At 46.1% G+C, this 25,648-nt stretch overlaps 1 protein-coding gene and 1 long non-coding RNA gene across 5 annotated transcripts in view; one reads left to right on the top strand and one right to left on the bottom strand.

The window, feature by feature from the left end:
- The window catches only part of LOC309533325, a 428,448-nt gene that overhangs the window by 98,284 nt on the left and 304,516 nt on the right, over nt 1-25,648 (bottom strand). The window lies entirely within an intron of this gene.
- Nucleotides 1-25,648, top strand: part of IL1RAP (interleukin 1 receptor accessory protein) — a 100,131-nt gene that overhangs the window by 30,191 nt on the left and 44,292 nt on the right. For 2 of the 4 annotated variants that reach the window (XM_082224170.1, XM_082224173.1), the window contains exons 2-4: nt 12,546-12,613; nt 22,524-22,809; nt 24,632-24,824. In XM_082224170.1, the coding sequence (XP_082080296.1) occupies nt 12,547-12,613; nt 22,524-22,809; nt 24,632-24,824 (546 nt within the window). In that variant the 5' untranslated portion in view covers nt 12,546. Of the gene's footprint in view, nt 1-5,382; nt 5,541-12,545; nt 12,614-22,523; nt 22,810-24,631; nt 24,825-25,648 lie in introns of those variants that run through there. The other 2 variants (XM_082224172.1, XM_082224171.1) reach the window with 2 other exon arrangements.

Here is a 25,648-nt window from a genome sequence, read left to right as displayed (position 1 = left end):
CTCCCGTTGCTCGGTCCCTGCTCCTGCCCACCTAGCAGTTCAAAAGCACGTCAAAGTGCAAGTAGATCAACAGGTACCGCTCCGGCGGGAAGGTAAAGGGTGTTTCCGTGTGCTGCTCTGGTTCGCCAGAAGCGGCTTAGTCATGTTGGCCACATGACCCAGAAGCTGTACGCCAGCTCCCTCGGCCAATAAAGTGAGATGAGTGCGCAACCCCAGAGTCAGTCACGACTGGACCTAATGGTCAGGGGTCCCTTTACCTTATAATCACATTACATAACATCATACCCTCTTATTGGTTCGGCTGAGCCTAACAACTTCCCTCCCTCCCGTCTGATGGTTTACAAAATTAAACTTTACATCTTTACATTTTGCTTCGTTTCCTATCGTTGTTATATCATCACCTAAAATATTATATTATTCAACCTGAATAGGTAGCAATTTCACCTTGCAGATCTTCAGATAACCCTGCCAGTGATGTCAATTGCTTACAGTTGTCTTTCAAATAGAATATAAGTTTGTTCCAGTCTTTTTGGAATGCTTGGTCTCGCTGGTTCCGGATTCTTCCCGTCAGTTTTGCCAGTTCTGCAAAGTCCATCAATTTCATCTGCCACTCTTCTTTGGTTGGTAACTCCTGTTGTTTCCCTCTTTGGGCTAACAAAATTATTGCTGGAAAAAAATGCTTCTTGTTTGCTTTGCATTTGAAAACCTCATCATAACCAAATGTTCCAGGCTTGCATCTTCATTTGATTCCAATTTGGCACTGTTCTGAAATGAGGTGGCAGACTTGAACCTTTCAAAACAGCACTGATTTTAGCTGCTGGTTCCAAAACTGATTTCTTAGAATTCTGATTTTTATTTGTATTTTGTTTATATTGCAGAAGGTTTCTTAGAATTCCTAAGAAGCTTCTGAGATACTAGGTAGGAATAGGATGTTAACTTGACTTGTACCAATATGAGGGTTGGGTGAATCTGTCAATTTCAGTTTCCAATATTTCCATTCTCGTGTTCAGTTCTGTATATTTCCCCATCAAATTAATCAGTGATTTCCCCCCTAAAATGCATTTTCTTTGTACGCACCTTTGCCCAGTAATTCATATTTTTGCAAGCAATTTCCACTGATGAAAAAGCATTTCTATACACATTGCCCCTGGTACATGTGCTTTGGAACACATGGTTTGGCTCGAGAACTGCATTGCAAAATTCAGCACATTGCTAATTTGGGCGGATGGCTGTGTTTGGGGTTTTGCAAATCAGGTAGCTTTGCCTTTAAATGTGAACTTTAAATGTGAATTTCCCCCCTGTTCTTGTTGTTTAGTCGTTTAGTCATGACCGACTCTTCCTGACCCCCTGGACCAGAGCACGCCAGGCACTCCTGTCTTCCACTGCCTCCCGCAGTTTAGTCAAACTCATGCTGGTAGCTTCGAGGACACTATCCAGCCATCTCGTCCTCTGTTGTCCACTTCTCCTTGTGCCCTCCATCTTTCCCAACATCAGGGTCTTTTCCAGGGAGTCTTCTCTTCTCATGAGGCGGCCAAAGTCTTGGAGCCTCAGCTTCAGGATCTGTCCTTCCAGTGAGCACTCAGGGCTGATTTCCTTCAGAATGGAGAGGTTGGATCTTCTTGCAGTCTGTGGGACTCTCCAGAGTCTCCTCCAGCACCAGAATTCAAAAGCATCCGTTCTTCAGTGACCAGCCTTCTTTATGGTCCAGCTCTCACTTCCATACATCACTACTGGGAAAACCAGAGCTTGAACCATACGGACCTTTGTTGGCAAGGTGATGTCTGTTAGGTGATTTCCCCCCCAGCAGGCACCATTATTGCTGCAACAGCTTTTGCAGGGGCCCTTCCCATTTACTTGGAAAGTTTTGCATAGCACAAAAGCAAGGAGCAAGTAGATCCTGTTGAAAGCAGCAGTTTTGTGTTTCTGGGACTGCTGCGTCAGCAAGGCTCTCTGCTAAGCCAGAGAAATAAAAAATACTGTAAATGTTGTCATCCCGTCACGACCTTGAAAGGCCATGCCCTATTATGTCGGGGAGGCTGGCTGCTTGTCAGTCAGGTCTGTTTGCTGTAGCCTGTCGTTCTGCTTGCAGGCTCAGTGCAGGCTCTGTCCCACTAATCTGCCTGCCGAGGTCCCGATAAACTCTGATAAAACGGCAACTGATGTTCAGAAGCACCAATCGCCCCCCGAAGAGCAATCTGGCTGCCTGGAATGCATTTTCTATTCCCTGCTCAATGGAGCCCAGATGGCTTCTGCTACAGTAATTTTCTCCATTGTCCAATTTCCGCAAATCCCCCCCCCCATCGCCTTATTTTCTGCAGTTCCCGATAGTAAGAAGCAAAAGCATTTCCTGGAGGGTCTGAAGGACCTTTTCCAGGATCTGTTCAATTCTGAATCCCCTCCCTCCCGCCCACTGTCCCGCCTTTTGTCAGCTGTTTTAGTAAATTGTTTTCTCTTTCTGTGATTTCTTCATTTCCCCCCACCCTTCCCTCTCCCAGTTCCCTGTATTTTATTATTTTCTTATCATTATTTGTATACCACCCTTCATCCATTGATCTCAGGGCAGTTGCAGCCTAAAATTACAATATAGGGCAGGGGTAGGCAACCTAAGGCCCGTGGGCTGGATCCGGCCCAATCGCCTTCTCAATCTGGCCCACAGACGGTCCGGGAGTCAGCGTGTTTTTACATGAGTAGAATGTGTGCTTTTCTTTAAAATGCATCTCTGGGATATTTGTGGGGCATAGGATCCGTTCATTTTTTTCTTCAAAATATAGTCCGGGCCCCCACAAGGTCTGAGGGACAGTGGACCGGCCCCCTGCTGGAAAGGTTTCCTGACCTCTGATATGTTCTTGTTGTTTAGTTGTTTAGTCGTGTCCGACTCTTTGTGACCCCCTGGACCAGAGCACGCCAGGCACTCCTGTCTTCCACTGCCTCCCACAGTTTGGTCAGACTCATGCTGGTAGCTTCTATGACACTGTCCCACCATCTCGTCCTCTGTCGTCCCCTTCTCCTTGTGCCCTCCATCTTTTCCAACATCAGGCTCTTTTGCAGGGAGTCGTCTCTTCTCATGAGGTGGCCAAAGTCTTGGAGCCTCAGCTTCAGGATCTGTCCTTCCAGTGAGCACTCAGGGCTGATTTCCTTCAGAATGGAGAGGTCTGATCTTCTTGCAGTCCATGGGACTCTCAAGAGTCTCCAACCCCTGATATAGGGAAACACAAAATACACAAGAAAACTAAGAACAAAAACAGCCCGGCCCTGGTATGACCTGTAACCCAGTGCGCAGAGTCTTGCGTGTGACTTTACCTATAATTAGAGGTGCTCTTGAACCACGTAGATGAGGAGGAGGAGAGAGATAACTGCTCAACTACATGCATGTCTTTTTCCTTGATCGCCCCTGCACTCCAAGCACTTGTGTTGGCCTCCCCTTCCCAAGGATGCCAAAGGCTTTGTAGACAGCATTGAACCATGTTGCAATGCACCAATTGCACTCTCCCTTGGCCTTGATGCAGGGGCTCCAGGTTGGGGGGGGTGAGGGGTCTTCATCCCACTGCCTGATGTTGGGTGGGGGGGGGCTGAGAGCGGAGTGCCAGTGGTGGAGCATATGCCCCCGCTGCCCAGGTTGGGCGGGATCCCAGGTTTTCTCCTCCTCCTCCAGGGGTTACTCAGATTCCTTACTTCAGCCTCTGACAACCTGGCACCATCCAGATGTTTTGATCTACAACCCCAGACAAAGAGTCAGAATGAAAGGCTGTCTTAATCACAGAACTGGAGAGATGGAAGGGACATCTGCAATGCAGGAGTCGCAGCTAAGCTGGGCCCCGTGGCAGAGGCCCCCAATTCCTTTCCCTTGGTGACCCACAGAGGGCTCTCAGGGGCCCAGACCAACCCACCTCCCGTGTCAAACTAGACAATTGACCTGACCCCACGGCAGCCATTCTGGGCACAGAGCAGGAGGAGAGTTTTATTTTTCAATTGCTGTGCTGCTTTGTTACCGGTGCAAAGGGGGGTGACATTCAGCGTGCCCGCGACTCAGACTCCCACGCCTTGTCGTTTAGTTGTTTAGTCGTGTCCGACTCATCGTGACCCCCTGGACCAGAGCACGCCAGGCACTCCTGTCTTCCACTGCCTCCCGCAGTTTGGTCAGACTCATGCTGGTAGCTTCGAGAACACTACCCAACCATCCCGTCCTCTGCCGTCCCCTTCTCCTTGTGCCCTCCATCTTTCCCAACATCAGGGTCTTTTCCAGGGAGTCTTCTCTTCTTAGGAGGTAGCCAACGAGCCTCAGCTTCAGGATCTGTCCTTTCAGTGAGCACTCAGGGCTGATTTCCTTCAGAATGGAGAGGTTGGATCTTCTTGCAGTCCATGGGACTCTCAAGAGTCTCCTCCAGCACCAGAATTCAAAAGCATCCATTCTTTGGCCATCAGCCTTCTTTATGGTCCAGCTCTCACTTCCATACATCACTACCGAGAAAACCAGAGCTTTAACTATACGGACCTTAGTTGGCAAGGTGATGTCTCTGCTTTTGAAGATGCTTCTCCCACGCCTACCGTGAGGAAAGTGGCGCAGCAGCCCCCCCCCCTTTCCCTGGAGGCTCATGCCCCTTTGCCCCTTTGTTTGTGGTAGGCATGGGAGTCTGAGCCACGGGCGGGCGGGCAGGCGACCCTCAGGGATTACATCCAGGGCGGTGTGCACGCCCCCCCGCACCCATCTTCTTCTGCCGGTGTGGATTGTGGAGCCCAGATCCATGCTCACTATTCCCCACCCAGCGCACCGGCAGGGTGCTCCTGCATACTGGCCTGAGGGCGGGATGCCTCACATGACTTGTGGCATGACACATCTCGTGATGACAATGTGGGGGGGGGGTAAGTCAGTGCCCTTGCCTTGGTGGTCCTTGAGGTGGGCATGCCTGCAATCTCCAGAGAAAGCCAAGCAGCCAGTCTGCACCACAATAACAGGCCAGATCACGTTGCAGAGTTCTTATCTTCCCATCTCCGGAAGGCTCTTTCAAGTGTGGTTGAATCAGATTAGAATGTAAGGAGAGCCTGACGGATCAGGCCGAAGGGGAACCACTTAGTCCAGCATCCTCTTCTCACAGTGGCCAAGCAGATGCCCCACTGGGAAGCCTGCAAGCAGGATTTGAGATCAAGAACAACAACTCTCCCCTCTTGTGGTTTTCAGCAGATGGTATTCAGAAGCGTTGGTGCCTCCATTTGCGGAAGAAGAAGAAGAAGAAGAAGAAGAAGAAGAAGAAGAAGAAGAGTAGTAGTTTGGATTTGATATCCTGCTTTATCACTGCCCAAAGGAGTCTCAAAGCGGCAGACATTCTCCTTTCCCTTCCTCCCCCACAACAAACACTCTGTGAGGTGAGTGGGGCTGAGAGACTTCAAAGAAGTGTGACTGGCCCAAGGTCACCCAGCAGCTGCAGGTGGAGGAGCGGGGAATCGAACCCGGTTCCCCAGATTATGAGTCTACTGCTCTTAACCACTGCACCACACTGGAGGCAGAGCAGAGACATCCTTGCAAGTAAAGGTAAAAGTTAAAGGTAAAGGACCCTTAACTTTTAAGAAAGAAGATTCCACCTAAACATTAGGAAGAACTTCCTGACAGTAAGAGCTGTTCGACAGTGGAATTTGCTGCCAAGGAGTGTGGTGGAGTCTCCTACTTTGGAGGTCTTTAAGCAGAGGCTTGACGACCATATGTCAGGAGTGCTCTGATGGTGTTTCCTGCTTGGCAGGGGGTTGGACTCGATGGCCCTTGTGGTCTCTTCCAACTCTATGATTCTATGACCCCTGGACGGTTAAGTCCAGTCAAAGGTGACTCTGGGGTTGCAGCGCCCATCTCGCTTTCAGGCCAAGGGAGCCGGCGTTGTCCACAGGCAGCTTTCTGGGTCATGTGGCCAGCAGGACTAAAACGCTTCTGGCGCAACGGGACACCGTGATGGAAACCAGAGCGCACACAAACACTGTTTACCTTCCTGCTTTTGAACTGCTAGGTTGGCAGGAGCTGGGACAGAGTGACAGGAGCTCAGCCCGTTGCGGGGATTCGAACCGCCGACCTTCTGAGCACCAAGTCCAAGAGGCTCGGTGGTTTAGACCACAGCGCCACCTGCATTCCTATCCTGGCAAGTAGCCATCAATAATCCTTGCCTCCTCCATTAATTTGTCTCATCCTCTTTTAAAGTTATCAAGCTTAGTGGCCATCAATTCTTCCTGTGGGAGGGAGTTCCGCAGTTTAATTATGTGCTGCCTGAAGAAGTCCTTCCTTTTATCCGTCCCAAATAATCTTCAATAAATGTCCACGAGTTCTAGTATTATGAAAAAGTTTCTCCCTCCACTTCTCCATGCCAGATATCTGGGAAGAATGGATACACAAATAGCCGGCAACTGTGGGTATTAATTTGGTGGCTCTCCAATTCTGGCTCTGTGACTCCTGAACTTCCCTCTGGAGCAGCTGGCTGGCCACTGTGAGAACAGGATACTGATCCTGCACGATGCTCTTATGCTGTTTAGGGAGACCTCCTCTTATAATGTCATATAATGTGGATCTTTAGCCCTCCCTGGACATCGCCCTCAGGTTTTGAGAATTGCCTGGTGATACAAATTTGTGACGTACACAGAACTATTAACTGAATGTGGTATAAAAGGAGAGCCACTGCAAGCTTCTGCGTCAACGCTGTTTAGAATTCTGCTGTGGTTCTCCAATATCCAGATATTAAGTGTAATAGTAGTTAAAAAGTGGGATAACAAAGACAGTTTTATTTCGTCAGACCTCTGGGAACTGACTGTTGGTTTTTTTAAAAGGAAATGGCTTTTGATAGTGCCGTGCATTTTAATCTACCGGTTATTTATTTTTAATTCCATCAGTGTCTGATTACTTTTTTAGCCATTTTCTTTCATATGTTTTTTGCTTTTTCAGTTTTATCTGCATTGTTTTAATTTGTCTGAGCCACCTTGAGTCCTAGTGTGGGGGAAATTGCAGGAGATAAGCAAGTATAATAATGATTAATAATAGCAAAGGTACAAAACGGTTTGGTCTGTTTGGTTGCATCCTTCAGTCTGCCATTTGCAGTTTGCTTCGGAGCCTTCGGGTCAGTCGTAGGTGCTTAAAGCAAAATGGAAACATATCATCTGTATTTGGGGTGAGGGCTGGTTGCCCCGACATTTGTCTCTCATTGCTAAGGGTCCGGTGGTTGGGTGGCAGGTTGCTGTTCAGCCTGGCCCAGGGGACAACTCCATGGTGGGACTTCGGGAAGGACCACCTAAGAGGTGACAGAAAATCCTTGGCAAATGGAAACAGGAGAGTGTATACAAGATTGGATCCAAAAGCTGAGAGAATATGCAGAATTAGATGGTCTATCAGGAAAAAATAAAGAATAAATCAAAATGGGAGGTTTTCAAAGAATATTTGAAATATAAATATAGTAGTTTAAACTCGGTTGCAGCATTTGAGGAACTTCAGTAATAGTGGAAAGGCAGATATAAGAATTAAGATATATTAAGAAAAAGTTTAATAATGATAAAGTTTGTACAGTGGTACCTCGGGTTAAGAACTTAATTCATTCTGGAGGTCCGTTCTTAACCTGAGACTGTTCTTAACCTGAAGCATCACTTTAGCTAATGCGGCCTCCCACCTCCACTGTGCCGCCAGAGCACAATTTCTGTTCTCATCCTGAAGCAAAGTTCTTAACCCGAGGTACTATTTCTGGGTTAGTGAAGTCTGTAACCTGAAGCGTATGTAACCTGAGGTACCACTGTACTGGCAATAAGTTATATGAAATCAAAGTATGGAATAGATGGGAGGTTTGGTCTTTAGTGTTAAGACCAATTTATGGCTCATTTTTTGTTGAGAAAATTCAGTATCTATTGTTATTCTTGTGTGTAATTTGGTATTTGTGTTTTCCTTTTTTCTTTTCTTGCTGTATAAAAAGAAAAAGGAAAAGGAAACAGGATAGTGGCCCAGCTTGGGATCCTGACCTGGTCTCTGTCCAAGGCGCTTAGTGGATGGTGCTGAGGGGGCTTCAACTGAATGAATCAAGGGGCAAATGGAGCCAATAGCTTTGTCACAGAATGTTTAATATATATATAAATTGATTTATTGCATTTTCTTCCAACCTGGGATGTATGGGGTGTTAGGGGAGGGGATGGTACCTCTGATACTGGACACATTGTGCTCCTTCTCAGGTAACATATTTACCTTTGGTCCCCATCCTGGACTCAGATTTCACCTGGGGCTCCTAGAAGCTGTCAGCAGGTGACAGCGGCCATATCCCAGGAATGGCTTTGACTGGCCGACTGAGCCAGGTGAGGTGAGCCAATAGACCTCAAACCCTCAGTGAGGTAGGTACTGGCATACAATGGTACCTCGGGTTACATATGCTTCAGGTAACATACGCTTCAGGTTACACACTCCACTAAGCCAGAAATAGTGCTTCAGGTTAAGAACTTTGCTTCAGGATGAGAACAGAAATCGGGCTCCGGCGGCATGGCCCCATTAGCTAAAATGGTGCTTCAGGTTAAGAACAGTTTCAGGTTAAGAACAGACCTCCAGAATGAATTAAATACTTAACCCGAGGTACCACTGTACAATTAATCCAGAATGTGGCAGCTAGACTGATGACTGGGGGGCGGCCGCCGAGACCACATAACACCGGTCTTGAAAGACCCACATTGGTTCCCAGTACATTTACGAGCACAATTCAAAGTGTCGGTGCTGACCTTGAAAGCCCTAAACGGCCTCAGTCCAGTATACCTGAAGGAGCGTCTCCAACCCCATCGTTCTGCCCGGACACTGAGGTCCAGCTCCGAGGGCCTTCTGGCGGTTCCCTCCCTGTGAGAAGTGAGGTTACAAGGAACCAGGCAGATGGGGGTCATCAGCCTGCAAAGGCAGCCCACTTAGGAGAAGGAAAACTCTGATCCTAAACTTCTGCTGCCTTGCAGGATCTGAAGAGCCAGGGAGTTCCAAAGTTCATGCCACGCTAATTTCATGCACCCTGACGATGTTTAAACAAATGTGGCTGGCCCCATCATTTCTGATTTGGTATTGAGAAGCAACTCTGGGCAGGATCAATGTCTTGGGTCATTATGGGTTTTTAGGCATCCTATTTGCCAGCTGACCTGTCTACATCACCAACCCTGGTTTTGCTTTTTTGCTTTGTCTTTGAACACCTTTGGAGGCAGAGGTGCAGCGGAGGCGCTTGACGAAGTTTGCCTTCGCTCCTCTAATTGTTTTCCTTCCTTAATGATCTGGAGGCCCCAGGAGAGAGGCAGGCTCATTAGAACATCTGAAGGCATGCCAGCCGGCTGCAGCGACCGCAAGAGAGCTGCTTATTCCAGAAAGGGGGTGCAGGATGTTGAGGGGCTGGCCTGAGCCTTTGGCGGGTCAGGGAGGGGTTGCAGAAAAGGATCTCTCCCTTCCTCTCTGCAGGTAGGTAGCCGTGTTGGTCTGCCGTAGTGGAAACAAAATTTTAAAATTCCTTCCAGTAGCACCTTAGAGACCAACTAAGTTTGTTATTGGTATGAGCTTTCGTGTGCATGCACACTTCTTCAGATACTTAAATCATCATCATCTATAGGCCTGTTAAATGTAATTGTTATAGGAATCTTATCTGCACATATATAAAAGACATGTATATATTTTATCAGCTGCCTTGGAGGCAGGATGTAAATTTCTATCAATAAATCGGTCAGATTCCTATAGCTGTTTCAGGGCCTGATAACTTGCCAAAGTGCTTTGTATCTGAAGAAGTGTGCATGCACACGAAAGCTCATACCAATAGCAAACTTAGTTGGTCTCTAAGGTGCTACTGGAAGGAATTTTTTTATTTTGTTTTCTCTCTGCAATTATTCCCGGACATGACTCACCAACTGGGTTAAAAAAAAGGTAAAGGACCCATGACCATTAGGTCCAGTCACAAACGACTCAGGGGTTGCGGCGCTCATCTCGCTTTACTGGCCGAGGGAGCCGGCGTACAGCTTCCGGGTCATGTGGCCAGCAGGACTAAGCCGCTTCTGGCAAACCACAGCAGTGCACAGAAACGCCATTTACCTTCCCACCAGAGTGGTACCTATTTATCTACTTGCACTTTGATGTGCTTTCAAACTGCTAGGTTGGCAGGAGCAGGGACCGAGCAACGGGAGCTCACCCTGTCGTGGGGATTCGAACCGCTGACCTTCTGATCGGCAAGTCCTAGGCTCTGTGGTTTAGACCACAGTGCCACAGGCGTCCCTGACCAACTGAGAATAGCAAGCAAAAGGCGCATGAAAAGTGCTGGTGGGGTCCTGGAATGAATTGCACATTCCAGCTCATGTACATAGGTTTTCCCCACTTGAATGGCACGGAAGTTTTTCTTTTTCTTTTTTTAAATAATTTTTATTAATTTTCCATTTAAACATGTATAATCACATCATTATTATCCACTTAACCTCTTGGCTCTTTTGAGCCTATTGACTTCCTTCCCTCCTGCCTCTTGGCTTTCAAAGTTAACCTTTATATCACAGCATCTTATATTTTTTCCAGTTCTAATAAAACCCATCGCAAAATACCTCAAAATTTAAATAAATGTAGAAAGGTACAAAAAAATTCTCGTTACGAGTCTTCAGCTAACCCTACTAGTGTTGTTAATTGCTTACAATGATCTTTCAAATATTGTGTAAATTTACTCCAGCCTTTTTGGAATACTTGATCGTGCTGGTTTTGGAGTTTTCCTGGTTTTCCAGTTCCGCAAAATCCATAATTGTTATTCATGTTTTTATACTGTATTTCATGCTGCTTTTATAATTAAGTGTTTTAATGTGTTTTAAATTTGTTGTTAGCCGCCCTGAGCTGGGTTTTTGAACCAGGAAGGGCGGAGTATAAATAAAAGTTTATTGTTGTTGTTATTATTATTATTATCATCATCAACAACTTCATCTGCCCCTCTTCTGTCATTGGTACTTCTTCTTGTTTCCATTTTTGGGCTAAAAGAATTCTTGCCACAGTTGTTGCATACATGAACAGTCTTTTATCTTTTCTTGGGATGTCTTCGCCTACTATACCCAGTAAAAAGGCTTCTGGGTTTTTTTTTAAACAAAAGTGTTTTTAAACATTTTCTTTAACTCATTATATATCATTTCCCAGAAAGCCTTTAAATGGCATGGAGGTTTTTCTCCCTTTCCACTAGAACTCTCTAGTTAACCTGTGGAACTCCCTCCCACAGGAAGTGGTCACCAAACTAGATGGCTTTAAAAGAAGACTGGGAAAATTCATGGAGGGGGAGAGAGCTGTCAATGGCTACTGGCCACGATGGCTGTGCTCTGCGCCTCCACATTTATGCTCTCATGCTCTCCGCATCCAGATTCTGAACCTTGTCTAACCTATAACCTCTGGGTTTAGGGCGGTATATAAATTTGATAAATGAAATACCATAAATAGGGGGGGGGGGAGTTTGTGGAAACCAGAGGAGGGGAGAGTGTTGCTGCTGCTCTCAAATCCTGCTTGCTGGTTTCCCACAGGCATCTGTAATAATAATAATAATAATAATAATAATAATAATAATAATAATAATAAATAATTTGTTATTTATACCCCGCACATCTGGCTGGACTTCCCCAGCCTCTCTGGGCGGCTTCCAACAAAATATTAAAATACAGTAATGCATCAAACATTAAAAGCTTCCCTAAACAGGGCTGCCTTCAGATGTCTCCGAAAAGCCTGGTAGTTGTTTTTTTCCTTTGACATCTGGTGGGAGGGCGTTCCACAGGCAGGTGCCACCACCGAGAAGGCCCTCTGCCTTCTTGCAGGGAGGGAACCGCCAGAAGGCCCTCGGAGCTGGACCTCAGTGTCTGGGCTGAACGATGGGGGTCTACTGTGAGAAGAGGATGCCGGGCTAGATGGGCTATGGGCCTGATCCACCAGCCTCTTCTGACCTTCTTATGCAACCATCATTATCACTTGAGGCTCAGGTGGCCTCTGTGGCTAGAAGTGCCTTTTATCACTTTTGACTGGAGTCTCAGCTTTGGCCATGCCTGGATAGGGATTTTCAGTTTGAACTGTTTTTAATAATGATTTTTAAATTGTCGGCACCTGTTTCTTGGGTCAGGGACCTGCCTGTCTTGCCTTTAGACTACACCAGTGCATTGATGCTGCTTTAGAAATACTCTATTTAAAAAAGCCAATGGGGGCATGTCATATTTATTATAATTATTGCTATGTTTTAAAAGAGATGGTATATAGCAGGCACCTCCAAACCCGGCCCTCCAGCTGTTTTGGGACTGCAATCCCCATCATCCCTGACCACTGGTCCCATTATGATGGGAGTTGTAGTCCGAAAACAGCTAGAGGGCTGAGTTTGGGGATTTCTCGTATATAGCTTTTAACTCCATCAATGCTGAATTGTATTTTAATGATTGGTTTTTCTATGTTTTTAGTGGTTCTTGTTTTTATGTGTCAGTTGCCTTGAGTCCTGTCAGGGGGAAAGGTGGGTTATAAGTATAAATACATCATCATCAACAACAACAAAATAGCCGAAATAACCATTCTGTCCCCTGTGGTTGTTTTTCTGTCCCTGCAGGATGAAGGTCCGCTGCCTCCTGCTGGTAGCTCTTTGGCTCTGCGCCCTTGACCTTGGCAGCCCCTCTGGTGAGTGACCCCATCCCACGTTGGCCTTGGGCAGGAAGCTACAGGTGGAGCTTCCCTGGAAAATGCAAAATAAGTATCTGGCAGGCGTGTCCAACCAGTCATTCACGATCTGCCGGTCGATTGCATGGCGTCCATGGCTGATCCTGGTTGATTGCGGGGTCCTTTGTTTTGCTTCAATTTTTTTTATTGGTTTTCACAACATTATAAACAAACAAACAAACACATATGACAAACAAACATAACTCATAGCCTTATTGAAAATTACACTTATTATCATTGTTAAGTGACTTCCTCGCTTCCCCCTTGGTTGAATTTCATTGCATATCCTTTTAACGGTTTTCCAAATCACAGGTCTTATAAAATGTAACTTAAACATTAACATCCTTAGATCTTCACATTATGAAATTAAACATATTAATTAATCACTTAACATAAATAAAATCCTAAGCCAATGAAGTATCTGCAAGCTGTTTTCAGTTAATTTAATTTAACATATTTAACTAAATAATCATTAAATTTAATCCACTCTTCTTGATACGCCTCCTCCTTCTGGGCGCGGACTCTTCCGGTTAGGTCGGCTAGATATCAACCAGGATCGCGGGATACCCCGCCCCCCAAAAAGAGGCTCAACAGCTTCCCCCCCCCCAAAAAAAAGAGCTCAACAACTTTGCCTACTCCAACTTTGTCTCCGCAGCTTTGACAATGGGTAGATCACAGCCAGTATTTTTATACTGTGAGTAGATCGCAGTCTCTTGGGAATCAGACATGCCTGGCATCTGGGATCCCAAGAGCTGCTCCTCTGAGCATGGACAGAGGCAAAGGACCCAAGCTGTCCCATGGTGATGCAGAGAAGCACCCCCTGTGGGGAAACTGTGTATGTGCAGCTACTCACACAGAGTCAATTAAGGTTTGGCAGACAGCCAGAAGGCAATCTGAAGGAGTAAGTCTGCCTGGTGATAACAGAGACATGGATACAGCTCCCTGACTGGTCAAGCTCTCTCAAGGGAGTGATAATTAATGGCCTACTAACTGGAATGTGTTAGTTCAGAGTTCAGAGGTTCAGTGGTTCAGTGTGTCAGTGAGTGTAGGAGTTGTGAGTCGTGTCACAGAGAGCTAGCAAAAGATCCGAGTTCTGTTCCTGTGAAAAGTCCACTGTATATAATAAATACCTGTCAGGGAACTGCCATCGGAGGAACAGGTGGGGAGAGGGCTCATGGAGGCTGGGAGGGACTCAGCAGCGAAAGCAGGGACCAGCAGGGGGAGAGATGGGTCTCTGGAGGAAGGTCTCATGAATGCGGAGAGAGACGCAGCAGCTAAAGCAGGAACTAGCAGGGAAGGGGAAGGATCTCTGAGGGAAAGCGAGCAAGAGGGAGGGCTCCGGGACACGTCCAGCGAGAACAGTGGGGAGGTGTCAGAAGCTCCCATAGGGAGACCCTTTCCTCGCCGGAAGCTGTCACGTCGTGAGTCCAGAAGACGTGTTTCCGTTAAGGAGCTTCTATGCTGGAAGCGCTTCCGAAAACAACCACTGTCGGAATCTGCAAGTGACTAGGGCAGACATGTCTGAGGAGCTCTGTCACACAGAGGTTTGTGGAGTTGCACAAACTCTGAGGGACCACGATTTTATGCACAAGCAGCTAACCATCCCATCACAATACCTAACTACAAGTTCCTGGTTCCTGCTTCGTCTATCCTGTCTGCAGCCAAGTCGCCAATTGCTTCCGTGGATTCTGCGTTTACTCTGCTAGGTTTGGCTAAGGTCCTGCAACTAGTCAGAAAGTTGCGAAACACCAAATAGGTTTTTCCAATCCCCCCCTCCTGTTGCCAAAGGCCATGAGGGCGCTGAATGTGCAAACGTGAAGCCCAGGACAGAAGCCGAGTGCCTAACTGAGAGATGCAGCCCCCTCAATTTCCACAAGCTGAGGCTGCCCCCTCCTCTTTGGCAAAGCGGGGCGGTGGTTCGGGGCTCTGTCGGCCAAGGGCTCCCTTGAGGGAAGCAGATGAGCCCAGAGCAGAGCGAGATGAACATGTTGGCATGCAATTAGCCAGAGCCGCTGACAGGCCCATTTGTCACAGTCAGGAGGAATCAACTCTGGGGATTCCCAGGCCCTGAGTGATTCTGGCTTCCTACTGATGGGTCTCTGGGACTCCAAGAGAAATGGACTTATCCTCTCTCAACGATACTCTTTGCTCTCCTCATGGCCTGATAATCTTTGGGAGAGTTTTGTTGCAGCTTGGATTAGGGATGGCAGGTCCTGTCAATTTTGGGTCTCTTCATTTCTCAAGTTTCCAGTCCTAAATTCATTCATTCTCCACATTTTGCAACAATTTGCAATTGGGGGGGGGGAATCATTGGCATTTTAGTGCGAATTTTTCATATTTAAACATATATTTGTATGTGGTCTTGACTAATGTATTTGCAAGCAATTTCTGTATGTATGTTATTTCTATGATTATCTTCATTTCTGTGCACACTTTCCCTGCAAAATATTCATTATTAAAATGCTGTTTAGGAAACTGCATTGCAAAATTCAGATAAGTGCAAAATTCTAAGGATAGAATCATAAAACTGTAGAGTTAGAAGGGACAACCAATGGTCATCTAGTTCAGTGCCCTGCAATGCAAGTTTCAGGTAGGTAGCCGTGTTGGTTTGACACAGTCGAAATAAATAAATAAAAAATTGTCCAGTAGCACCTTAAGTTTGTTCTGGGTATAAGCTTTCATGTGCGTGAAGAAATGTGCATGCACACAAAAGCTTATACCCAGAGGAAACTTAGTTTGAACAATTTTTAAATTTTATTTATTTATTTCAACTGTGATGCAAGGCAGCTGTTTTGGTTCCCGTGTTGTTTCCAAAAGTGCAAATTCAATATTTGGCTTTAAATGCATACTGAATCAAAGTTATACTCCATCCCGAGCTGGGATTTCTGGGTGAGGAGTCCTCACCTCTGCTTATCTTGTTCTTCCTGAGCTGAAGATTAATAATGGACCACTTTAAATGGTGTTGGGGGCAGGGAAGTGGACGACAAATATTTGGGCCCACAAGAAAGGATAAAAACACAAGAAAAGCATACTGGAACAGGTCAATGGTCCATTGAGTCCAGCATCCTGTTCTCACAGTGGCCAAGCAGATACGCATTCTGGGAAGCATCTCCAGGGACAATAGCAACTCTCCCCTCCTGCGGTTTCCAGACACACTGTTGCCTCAAACTGTGGAGGCAGAACAGAGCCATCCTGGCCAGGAGCCAGTGATAGCCCTCTCCTTTCCCATGAATTTGCCTAATGCCCTTTTAAAGCCATCCGAGTTGGTGGCCATCCCTGCCCCTTGCAGAAGTGAGTTCCACGGTTTGTGCTATGTGAACAATATGGTCTGGAGCTCAACATCAAAAAACCTAAGATCGTGGCCACTGGTCCCATCACCTCCTGGTAAATAGAAGGGGAAGAAATGGAGGCAGTGAGAGATTTTACTTTCTTGGGCTCCATGATCACTGCAGATGGTGAGAGGAGTCACGAAATTAAAAGACGCCTGCTCCTTGGGAGAAAGGCGATGGCAAACCTAGACAGCATCTTAAAAAGCAGAGACATCCCCTTGCCAACAAAGGTCCATATAGTTAAAGCTCTGGTTTTCCCAGTAGTGATGTATGGAAGTGAGAGCTGGACCATCAAGAAGGCTGATGGCCGAAGAATGGATGCTTTTGAATTCTGGTGCTGGAGGAGACTCTTGAGAGTCCCATGGACTGCAAGAAGATCCAACCTCTCCATTCTGAAGGAAATCAGCCCGGAGTGCTCACTGGAAGGACAGATCCTGAAGCTGAGGCTCCAAGACTTTGGCCACCTCATGAGAAGAGAAGACTCCCTGGAAAAGACTGAAGATGGAGGGCGCAAGGAGAAGGGGACAACAGAGGATGAGATGGTGGGACTGTGTTCTCGAAGCTACCAGCATGAGTTTGACCAAACTGCGGGAGGCAGTGGAAGACAGGAGTGCCTGGCGTGCTCTGGTCCAGGGGGTCACGACTAAGCGACTAAACAACAAAATGTGAACAATTCCTTTTTTTTTTCTGTCCTGAATCTTCCAAACTTCAGCTGCATTGGACGTCCTGGTGTTATGAGAGAGAGAGGGAAACTTTTCAATAGTCACTCCCTCCATGCCATGTATAATTTTATAAACTTCTATCACATCGCCTCTTACATGACTTTTCTCTTCGAGAAAACTCCCAAATGCTGCAACTTTTCTTCATACATAGGGGAGTGACTCTGTCCTCCTGGATCAATTTCGTTGCCCTTTTCTGAACCTTTTCCAGCTCTGCAATATCCTTTTAGATGTGGGGCAACCATAATTGTACCCATCTGCGTTTCCACATTGAGAGATTCTGCAGAGTGTAAAATCTTGCATAATGCGGGTAGTCCTTGCACACTTGAGCAATGTTAAACTTTCAGGATGGCGAAAGTATACGAAGTGAATGAATTTTCCTTCCTGCTCCTTCACGGTTTCCTGAGTGGGGAGTGGATGGGTGCTTTGATCTTTCCTGCTATACAATGAGCTCCATCTGCCTTGCGTATGATTCATCCTTTCATTAGAAATCGGAAATGATTGCAGAGAAGAATGCAAGAAGCTGCCTAGGATGATGTCAGACCTCGTATTATGTCAGTCACCCAGTGACTGGCAGCTGCTAATCTTCAGCATGGTCTTGGGCAGAGGGGTGCCTCTCCCCTCCCTTGCTCCCTTTTGTTGTTTAGTCATGTCCGACTCTTCGTGACCCCCTGGACCAGAGCACGCCAGACACTCCTGTCTTCCACTGCCTCCCGCAGTTTGGTCAAACTCATGCTGGTAGCTTCGAGAACACTGTCCAACCATCTCATCCTCTGTCGTCCCCTTCTCCTTGTGCCCTCCATCTTTCCCAACATCAGGGTCTTTTCCAGGGAGTCTTCTCTTCTCATGAGGTGGCCAAAGTCTTGGAGCCTCAGCTTCACGATCTGTCCTTCCAGTGAGCGCTCAGGGCTGATTTCCTTCAGAATGGAGAGGTTTGATCTTCTTGCAATCCATGGGACTCTCAAGAGTCTCCTCCAGCACCAGAATTCAGAAGCATCAATTCTTCGGCGATCAGCCTTCTTTATGGTCCAGCTCTCACTTCCATATATCACCACTGGGAAAACCATAGCTTTAACTATATAGACCTTTGTTGGCAAGGTGATACCTGTCTACTGCCCTTATTAATGTGAAATCTGCCCAAGGTGGTGGCTACTGTTAGCCAACTTGGACGTGCAAGAGTTCAGAGGAAGGTGGGACGGCTAAAGATACATCTGTCAGAATCAGTCATCTCTTTGAGGGCTGTGCGTCACCTCGACTTCATACATTGCTGAGTCATGGAGCCCATTTCCTTCCTTCCTTCCTTCCTCCCTGGGCAGGCGGCCACAATGGTTAAACACCCGCTCTGTGTTAACGGAAAACGCAGCCAGATTTCTCCTTGGCGCTGGGCCAAGGCCAGCTCCAAGCCAACGGGAGCGTTTCTGGCTCTTTGCTTGAGATTAAAAAGGTTGCTAGAAGCGGACTCCTCACATCTGCAAGACTCCTTTCCTTTTAAATTGAGAGCGCTGGGATTCTTGTGAGGCCGAGCTCTAGGAATTTGGGGAAAGTCTAGCTTTAATGTATGTTTTGTTGGGTTGGGGGGGGGGGTTGTGTGTAAGTGTTCTGATACTATACAAAGCGATATGTTCTTCTTCTTCTTCTTTGGCGATCCCTCGTAGCTGAGTAAGATTGTCTTCCATAAACACGGTTTTTACAATGAGTCTGTAAGTGAGTGTGGAGGCCAATTCTGGATCCACACATCCTCCCACAGTGGGGACATTGGTTTCCGGGTGGGAGTTGATCACGGTGTGGATTTGCCAAGCGTGCCTTCCTCCTAGCACTTTTCCCGTTCGCATCCTGAGTAGAACGTAACACACGGCTGCGCATCTGCATGTGCGCAGGTCGCTTTCCGCTGCTTCCGCGCATGCGCATGACGTTATTTTGAGTGTCTACACACGCGCGAGTGGCGAAATCCGAAAGTAACACGCTCCATTACTTCCGGGTCACCACGGAGCGCAACTGGGAAATATTTAACATGAAGCTACTTTAACCCAAGGTATGACTGTATTATTATTATTATTATATCTCCTCTCAGTCTTGCATGTGCAGATGCGGGTTGTGTTTGCTTCAGGATGTGAACGGGGCTCTGGAACGGATCCCATTAACATCCAGAGGTCCCACTGTACATATTTGACTAGATTAAAATATACCTAATTGCTATAGACTTCCCTTTGCTATATATAAATGCAACGCAAGTAGAAATATTCTATTAGAATTTTTTATAAATTCTTCTATACCCCCCTCTTCCCGTCACCCATGGGTGATCTCAATATATATTTTTTAACTTCTTCCATCTTGTTGTTGTAGTTTAATAATTATTCAATTGATTCTTTTATTATTTCCTTGCTTACCCCTGCACGTTTTACACATTATCTATTAATATTCCAGTTCTGGAACCATATTTTTTATATATTCCTTCACCCCATCCCACTTCAATTATTCTCTGATTTGAATGGCCTCTAATGATTGCCGTCAAAAAATGTATTCCTTTACGCAACAGCAGGGGCCAGAATATTGATCGCAAAGAATTGGAAGGGGGAGAAAAGACCATCATTATTAGAATGGCAAAGCAAGCTCTGTGAGTTTGTGGAAATGGCAAAGTTGATTGTCGGAAACATTTTCATTGGATCATAAAAGTTGGAGGGAACCACGAGGGTCATCTAGTCCAACCCCTGCAACGCAGGAATCTTTTGCCCCATGTGGGGCTTGAACCCTTGACTCTGAGGTTAAGAGTCTCATGCTCTAGTGACCAAATTATCCCTCTTTGTGCATTTTGTTCTTAGAAATAAATAAAATTCTGATGCGAAAGTTGCTGTAGGCTGACCGTATCTCTCTTTTGTGACTTGAGTATGCAAGGATTGAACAGCCAAGGGCCCGTCTCATCTAGATTCGAATGAAAATAGAAAAGTGTAGGATTATACAGTCATACCTCGGGTTGAAGTAGCTTCAGGATGAATATTTTCGGGTTGCGCTTGTCAGCATCTCCCTTGAGCCAGTGCCACCAACTGGACTCATCCACTTCAGCCCCAACTGGGCGAGCTGGGTAGCCCTTCCAGAGACCACCTTCTGCACAGGAACAGGTCAAAGTGCTGTGGACTCATAGCTTAGAGTTGTGAGCACCGGATTCACTCCCACAAGAAGACAGTCGTCGCACAGCAGAGTACAGCAGAGTATATAAACAACTCGGAGAGCAGCTCTGTAGAATATCTTCTTTATTCTATCTACAGCTATAATACACAACTATGTACAGAGCTAAATGAGGTCTAAACAAAAATGCTGAACTGCACTGAGTGTCTGCAGCTGCTCTTAGCAGCAACCTTATCTATACACACGATCTCTCTCTAACACTCAGTCTCTCTCTCTCTTTTGTGTGAGGCTGGCGCGGAATAAGTAGAGAGCAGAAACCGCCCCCTCCTCTCTGGAGAATCAGCAGAGAACACCAGCAGATTCTTGGATATGGGAGGGGTGAAATCTCCTCAGCTCTCCGTAGCAACCCGGAAGTAACTGGGTGTGTTACTTCTGGATTTCGCCACTCGCGCATGCGCAGATGCTCAAAATGATGTCATGTGCATGCGCGGAAGCGGTGAATTGCAATCCACGGATGTGTGGACGCGGGTTGCGTTCACTTCAGGTTGCGAACTGGGCTGCGGAATGGATCCCATTCGCATCCAGAGGTACCACTGTACATGGTGTGACAAAAGCAGGCAGAAAAATGTGCCCCCCCTTCTTATAACTGTAGAATTTGTGGGCATCCACAATGAAACACCCAACAGTTGGGAGATTCAGGACAGAGTCAAGAACCCCACAGACTTTATTTTCCATAACGGGCATGATTCTATGCTTCTCTGAATCCTGCTTCAGTTCTCCCATTTGGTAACAAGATTAGACCCTGCGCTATTCTGAACTGGGAGCTCCGTGAATGGCATTGTGCCCCAGATCCATACCTCTGCAAGATAAGACTTATTAACATGTAAATTGAGAATCCCGGGAGGGAGAGACAGGCAGGACGAATGCATAAATATGCTCCCCGAGTGTGACAGACAACATTCGGCCACGGTAAATTAGACGTGGAATTAAATCTACAACCAGCAACTGCCGCTGGATGTCTTGCCGGATCTCAGAACGATTCCTGCTGTTCTACAGTGTCCAAATTCACGATCCGACTTTATGTTGATTTCTGGGAGATGTTTGGACAAAGTCCTTCACCCAAAGGCTCTTGCATATGAATATAGCAATCTGGGGATGCTAGATTATTTTGCAGATTGGAAAATCGGTTTAGCAGTGCAAATCTGAGGATGGGGCAGTTATAAGGATGGAGGGAAATAAGAATTGGGTTCTAAGCAGCATTTCTGCCCAGGAAAGTGTGCAGAATCTTTTTTGACCTGCGTCTTTTTCAATCATTTTGTTTCCTCCCCCGGACTTATGGCTGTTTTATACCCCTCAGCAAGTGGCCAATTCTCTGTACCACTTGGCTTAAACCATTTTGATTTTGTAATGGGTAAGGTGTTTCAGCTAACAGTCGAATGCTGTTTGAGCCCTCTGCCTCAGTGCCCTTCCTGCACTTACATAGTCGATAAATTAAATGCAGCTTTATAAAACCATTTTGTGTAATAAAATTTGCACACTGGTGGATTGCTTAAGAAAAAAACTTTCAAAGCGCCTTAGAGTAAGCAAAAACAATAAGTTCAAGGAGAAAAAATACAACAGTATTTTAAATATTTTCCTATTTTCCTAGGGCTAATTGCAGTCATTAACAGTTGTCAACAGTTTGACCATACCCATTGAGTCAACCACCCATCTCCTAAAACCCCACCCCACCCTCCCACTATATATATAGGTCTGGTGGCTTCTGTTTCAGTGTATCTGAAGAAGTGTGCATGCACACAAAAGCTTATACCAAGAACAATCTTAGTTGGTCTATAAGGTGCTACTGGACAATTTTTAAATTTTATTTATTTCGACTGCATCAGACCAACACGGGTCCTGCAATTTATTTCAAGAGTATTTTAAAACATCCTGAAGTTAAAATACAAAAACTGATTAGTGTTAGGCGGTTGAGCATGAGACTCTTAATCTCAGGGTAATAGGTTCGAGCCCCATGTTGGGCAAAAGATTCTTGTATTTCAGGGGGTTGGACTAGATGACCCTCATGGTCCCCTTCAACTCTAAAATTCTATGATTCTATACTTCAGCTTTCTAAGCATGTAAAGGGGCAAGAAAGAACCCTGCACCCAGTCATCTTCATGGAATGGTCCTGAATATTGCATAATAAAAAATATTATATATATATAGTTTTTATTGTTAAAATAATTCAGCATTAATACACACATATTGCGAATATACAAGCATACAAACATACATTTCATACAATCCTTAAAAATGCTCAAACATACCTACACTCAATCCCACAGATAATTCCTTTTCCCATCACCATCCACCGCCCCTCACCCCACCTTTGTGTCAGACTTCCAATCTACTCAATTGCAATTTCTTTCCACTTCTTTCACTTTCTTTCACACACCTCTAACCTAATTTCATGCTTCTTTTTCTATTACACATTGTTATCCATCTTATTGAGTATTCCAGTATTTAAAACGGAACTTGTTTATTCTAATAGGAGTTCTGATTTTTCGATATGGTTTTGCAAGTGTCCTTTAAAGAAATTACATTTTTATCCCAGCAATTTGGCAAGCAGCGTTCTTTCTCCGTTTACCTTCACAACAATCCTATGAGGCAGGTTAAGCCGAGTGCCGGTGACTGCAAATTTCTCTCCCTGTCCCCCCCTAGAGCGCTGCGACGACTGGGGTGTGGACACCATGAAGCACAAGCCTGTCTACAATGGGGAGCCGGCCAAAATCAAGTGTCCTCTCTTTGAAGCCTTCCTGAAGTACAACTACAGCACCGCCCACTCCGCGGGCCTCACCCTGATCTGGTACTGGATTGGGCGAGGCCAGGACATCGAGGAGCCCATCAATTTCCGCCTCCCCGACAACCACATCAGCAAGGAGAAGGACACCCTCTGGTTCCGCCCCGCTCTGCTCAACGACACCGGGAACTACACCTGCATGCTCAGGTAAGGAAGCCGATAGAGAGGGGCCCTGCTTGTAGGGAGGGGTTTTAAGGTTGGAAGATTGAAGCTATTTGGGTCATCCGATCATCTGTCTTGCCCTTTTCCATGATTGTTTAGAAAATTATTACAGCCGCTTTGTGTTCTGCTTGAGAGGAAATTGTTGTTTAGTTGTTCAGTCGTGTCTGCCTCTTTGTGACCCCCTGGACCAGAGCACGCCAGGCACTCCTGTCTTCCACTGCCTCCTGCAGTTTGGTCAAACTCATGCTGGTAGCTTCGAGAACACTGTCCCACCATCTCGTCCTCTGTTGTCCCCTTCTCCTTGTGCCCTCCATCTTTCCCAACATCAGGGTCTTTTCCAGGGAGTCTTCTCTTCTCATGAGGTGGTCAAAGTATTGGAGCCTCAGCTTCACGATCTGTCCTTCCAGTGAGCACTCAGGGCTGATTTCCTTCAGAATAGAGAGGTTTGATCTTCTTGCAGTCCATGGGACTCTCAAGAGTCTCCTCCAGCACCAGAATTCAAAAGCATCCATTCTTCGGCGATCAACCTTCTTTATGGTCCAGCTCTCACTTCCATACATCACTACTGGGAAAACCAGAGCTTTAACTATATGGACCTTTGTTGGCAAGGTGATGTCTCTGCTTTTTAAGATGCTGTCTAGGTTTGCCATCGCCTTTCTCCCAAGGAGCAGGCGTCTTTTAATTTCGTGGCTGCTGTCACCATCTGCAGTGATCATGGAGCCCAAGAAAGTAAAATCTCTCACTGCCTCCATTTCTTCCCCTTCTATTTGCCAGGATGTGATGGGCCCAGATGGGAGGAATAGTGGCAGATATAAATATGAAGAAGCAAACAAATATTTATTGGTTTGTTTAGCTTGCAGATTACTTTGTATTTCAAGGAATCTCCATGGTGTTTACAAATCTCAGTAAATACACACACACACACACACACACACACAGAGTATATATACGTATGTATCTGTATGTGTATATATATGTGTGTGTGTTTGTGCATATATATATATATATATATATATATATATATATATATGCTTTCGTAGATTTTCACGGGTACAGGAATGCAGGTTTTGGTGTCTTCGGGTGTCTTCCCGTGTAAGAGTCGGGGTGTCTGTGCGACGTTTCGACGAGGTCTCACTCGTCATCTTCAGGCTGGTGCTTTCGGCTTCTTGTTACTGGAACAGAGCAGAGTCTGGTGTTTGAGTTCCTATAAATACTGTTGAGGGGTGTGGTGTATAGCCTCCAACGTTCTATATATATATATATATATACTGTACGTGATAATGAGTACAAATTCCACATTCAGTACAGCTGCTGCTGCAAATAATCATAACTATACATTTTTAGCAACTTAATTGCAGTGATAAATCTCTGAGAAAAAATGCGCATAAAATAAGCGAAAGCAAATTGCATGCAGGAGAAAAGTACATCAAGGTAGAATGCCAGGATAAAATATAATTATAATATAGGTCTAAAAAGAAAATTGCCAACAGAAAGAAAGCTCTCATGAGTCAAATTGGGAATTCACGAATTATTCTTTCAACCACCTTCTCTCTTTGCACCCACCACACCCCACGGGTTGGACAATATGACCCTTTGGGTCTCTTCCAATGCTACAGTTTTTTTAAAATTCTATCTCATCACTGCATCCTCTCAGTTCCCACTTCAATAAAACATTAAAATGTTCAACAGTTACATGCAAGAAAGTTATTCGGGTGACCGGTGAGTCCTTTTGTATTTTGAGTGTGAACCTTCCCTTTTAACCTTGTGGTCGAAACCTTGAACTCTATTTTTTCTCCTTTCCATGCAGAAACACCACCTACTGCAGCAAAGTCGCTTTCCCGCTGGAAGTCGTTGACAAAGACCCCGGTTCCTGCGTCAGCCAGGCCATCAGGCCGGAAGAAGTCCTCATGTACCTGGACTACACGAACAAGAACCTCACCTGCCCGGATGTGGAAGGGTTTTATCCAGCTGGGACCAAGCCAAAGGTCTGGTGGTATATGGTAAGCTCTGAAGCCCGGGGCTGGAGGCTTCATTTTGCAGAGGGTTTTGATTGTATGCATTTGCAAGTTTATGAAGCTCTGCACAAGCGAATTGGCAAGGCAGCTGCAGCAATGGCTTGCTTCTGCAAAAGGGTCTGGGAGAATGTGATGCTAACATCCAAAGTGAGTCATGGGCAACTCACAGCTTCCAGGAGCGACGCCTCAATGCCTTCCACATGGACTGTGTCACAAGGATTTTGGGAATCTGATTCCAAACAAACATTCCCAGCATGTTTGCACTTCTGTCTCAGTGACGTCTAGGTAAGGTAAAGGTAAAGGACCCCTGGATGTTTAAGTCCAGTCAAAGGCGACTATGGAGTTGCGGCGCTCATCTTGCTTTATTGGCCGAGGGAGCCGGCGTTTGTCCACAGACACCTTTCTGTGTCATGTGGCCAGCAGGACTAAACCGCTTCTGGCGCAACAGGACACCGTGATGCAAACCAGATTGCACAGAAACACCGTCTACCTTCCCGCCATAGCGGTACCTATTTATCTACCTGCACTGGTGTGCTTTTGAACTGCTGGGTTGGCAGGAGCTGGGACAGAGCAGCGGGAGCACACCCCGTTGCGGGGATTCAAACCGCTGACCTTCTGATCGGCAAGCCCAAAAGGCTCAGTGGTTTAGACCACAGCACCACCTGTGTCCCTACACAGCGACGTCTCGCTGACTTGATCACGTCCACAGAATGGAAGTTGGCAAGATCCTCAATGGGGAGCTGGCACCAGACCCGTTGGCGGATGAAACATGCCCACAAACATGACCTGAAGGTTGGAAGCATCAACCT

This window comes from Podarcis vaucheri (genome assembly GCF_965113315.1).
Source record: "Podarcis vaucheri genome assembly, chromosome: 5".
NCBI classification, from domain to species: domain Eukaryota; kingdom Metazoa; phylum Chordata; class Lepidosauria; order Squamata; family Lacertidae; genus Podarcis; species Podarcis vaucheri.
The sequence above is the reverse complement of the archived record's forward strand: the minus strand, read 5'-3'. Positions and strand labels throughout refer to the sequence as shown.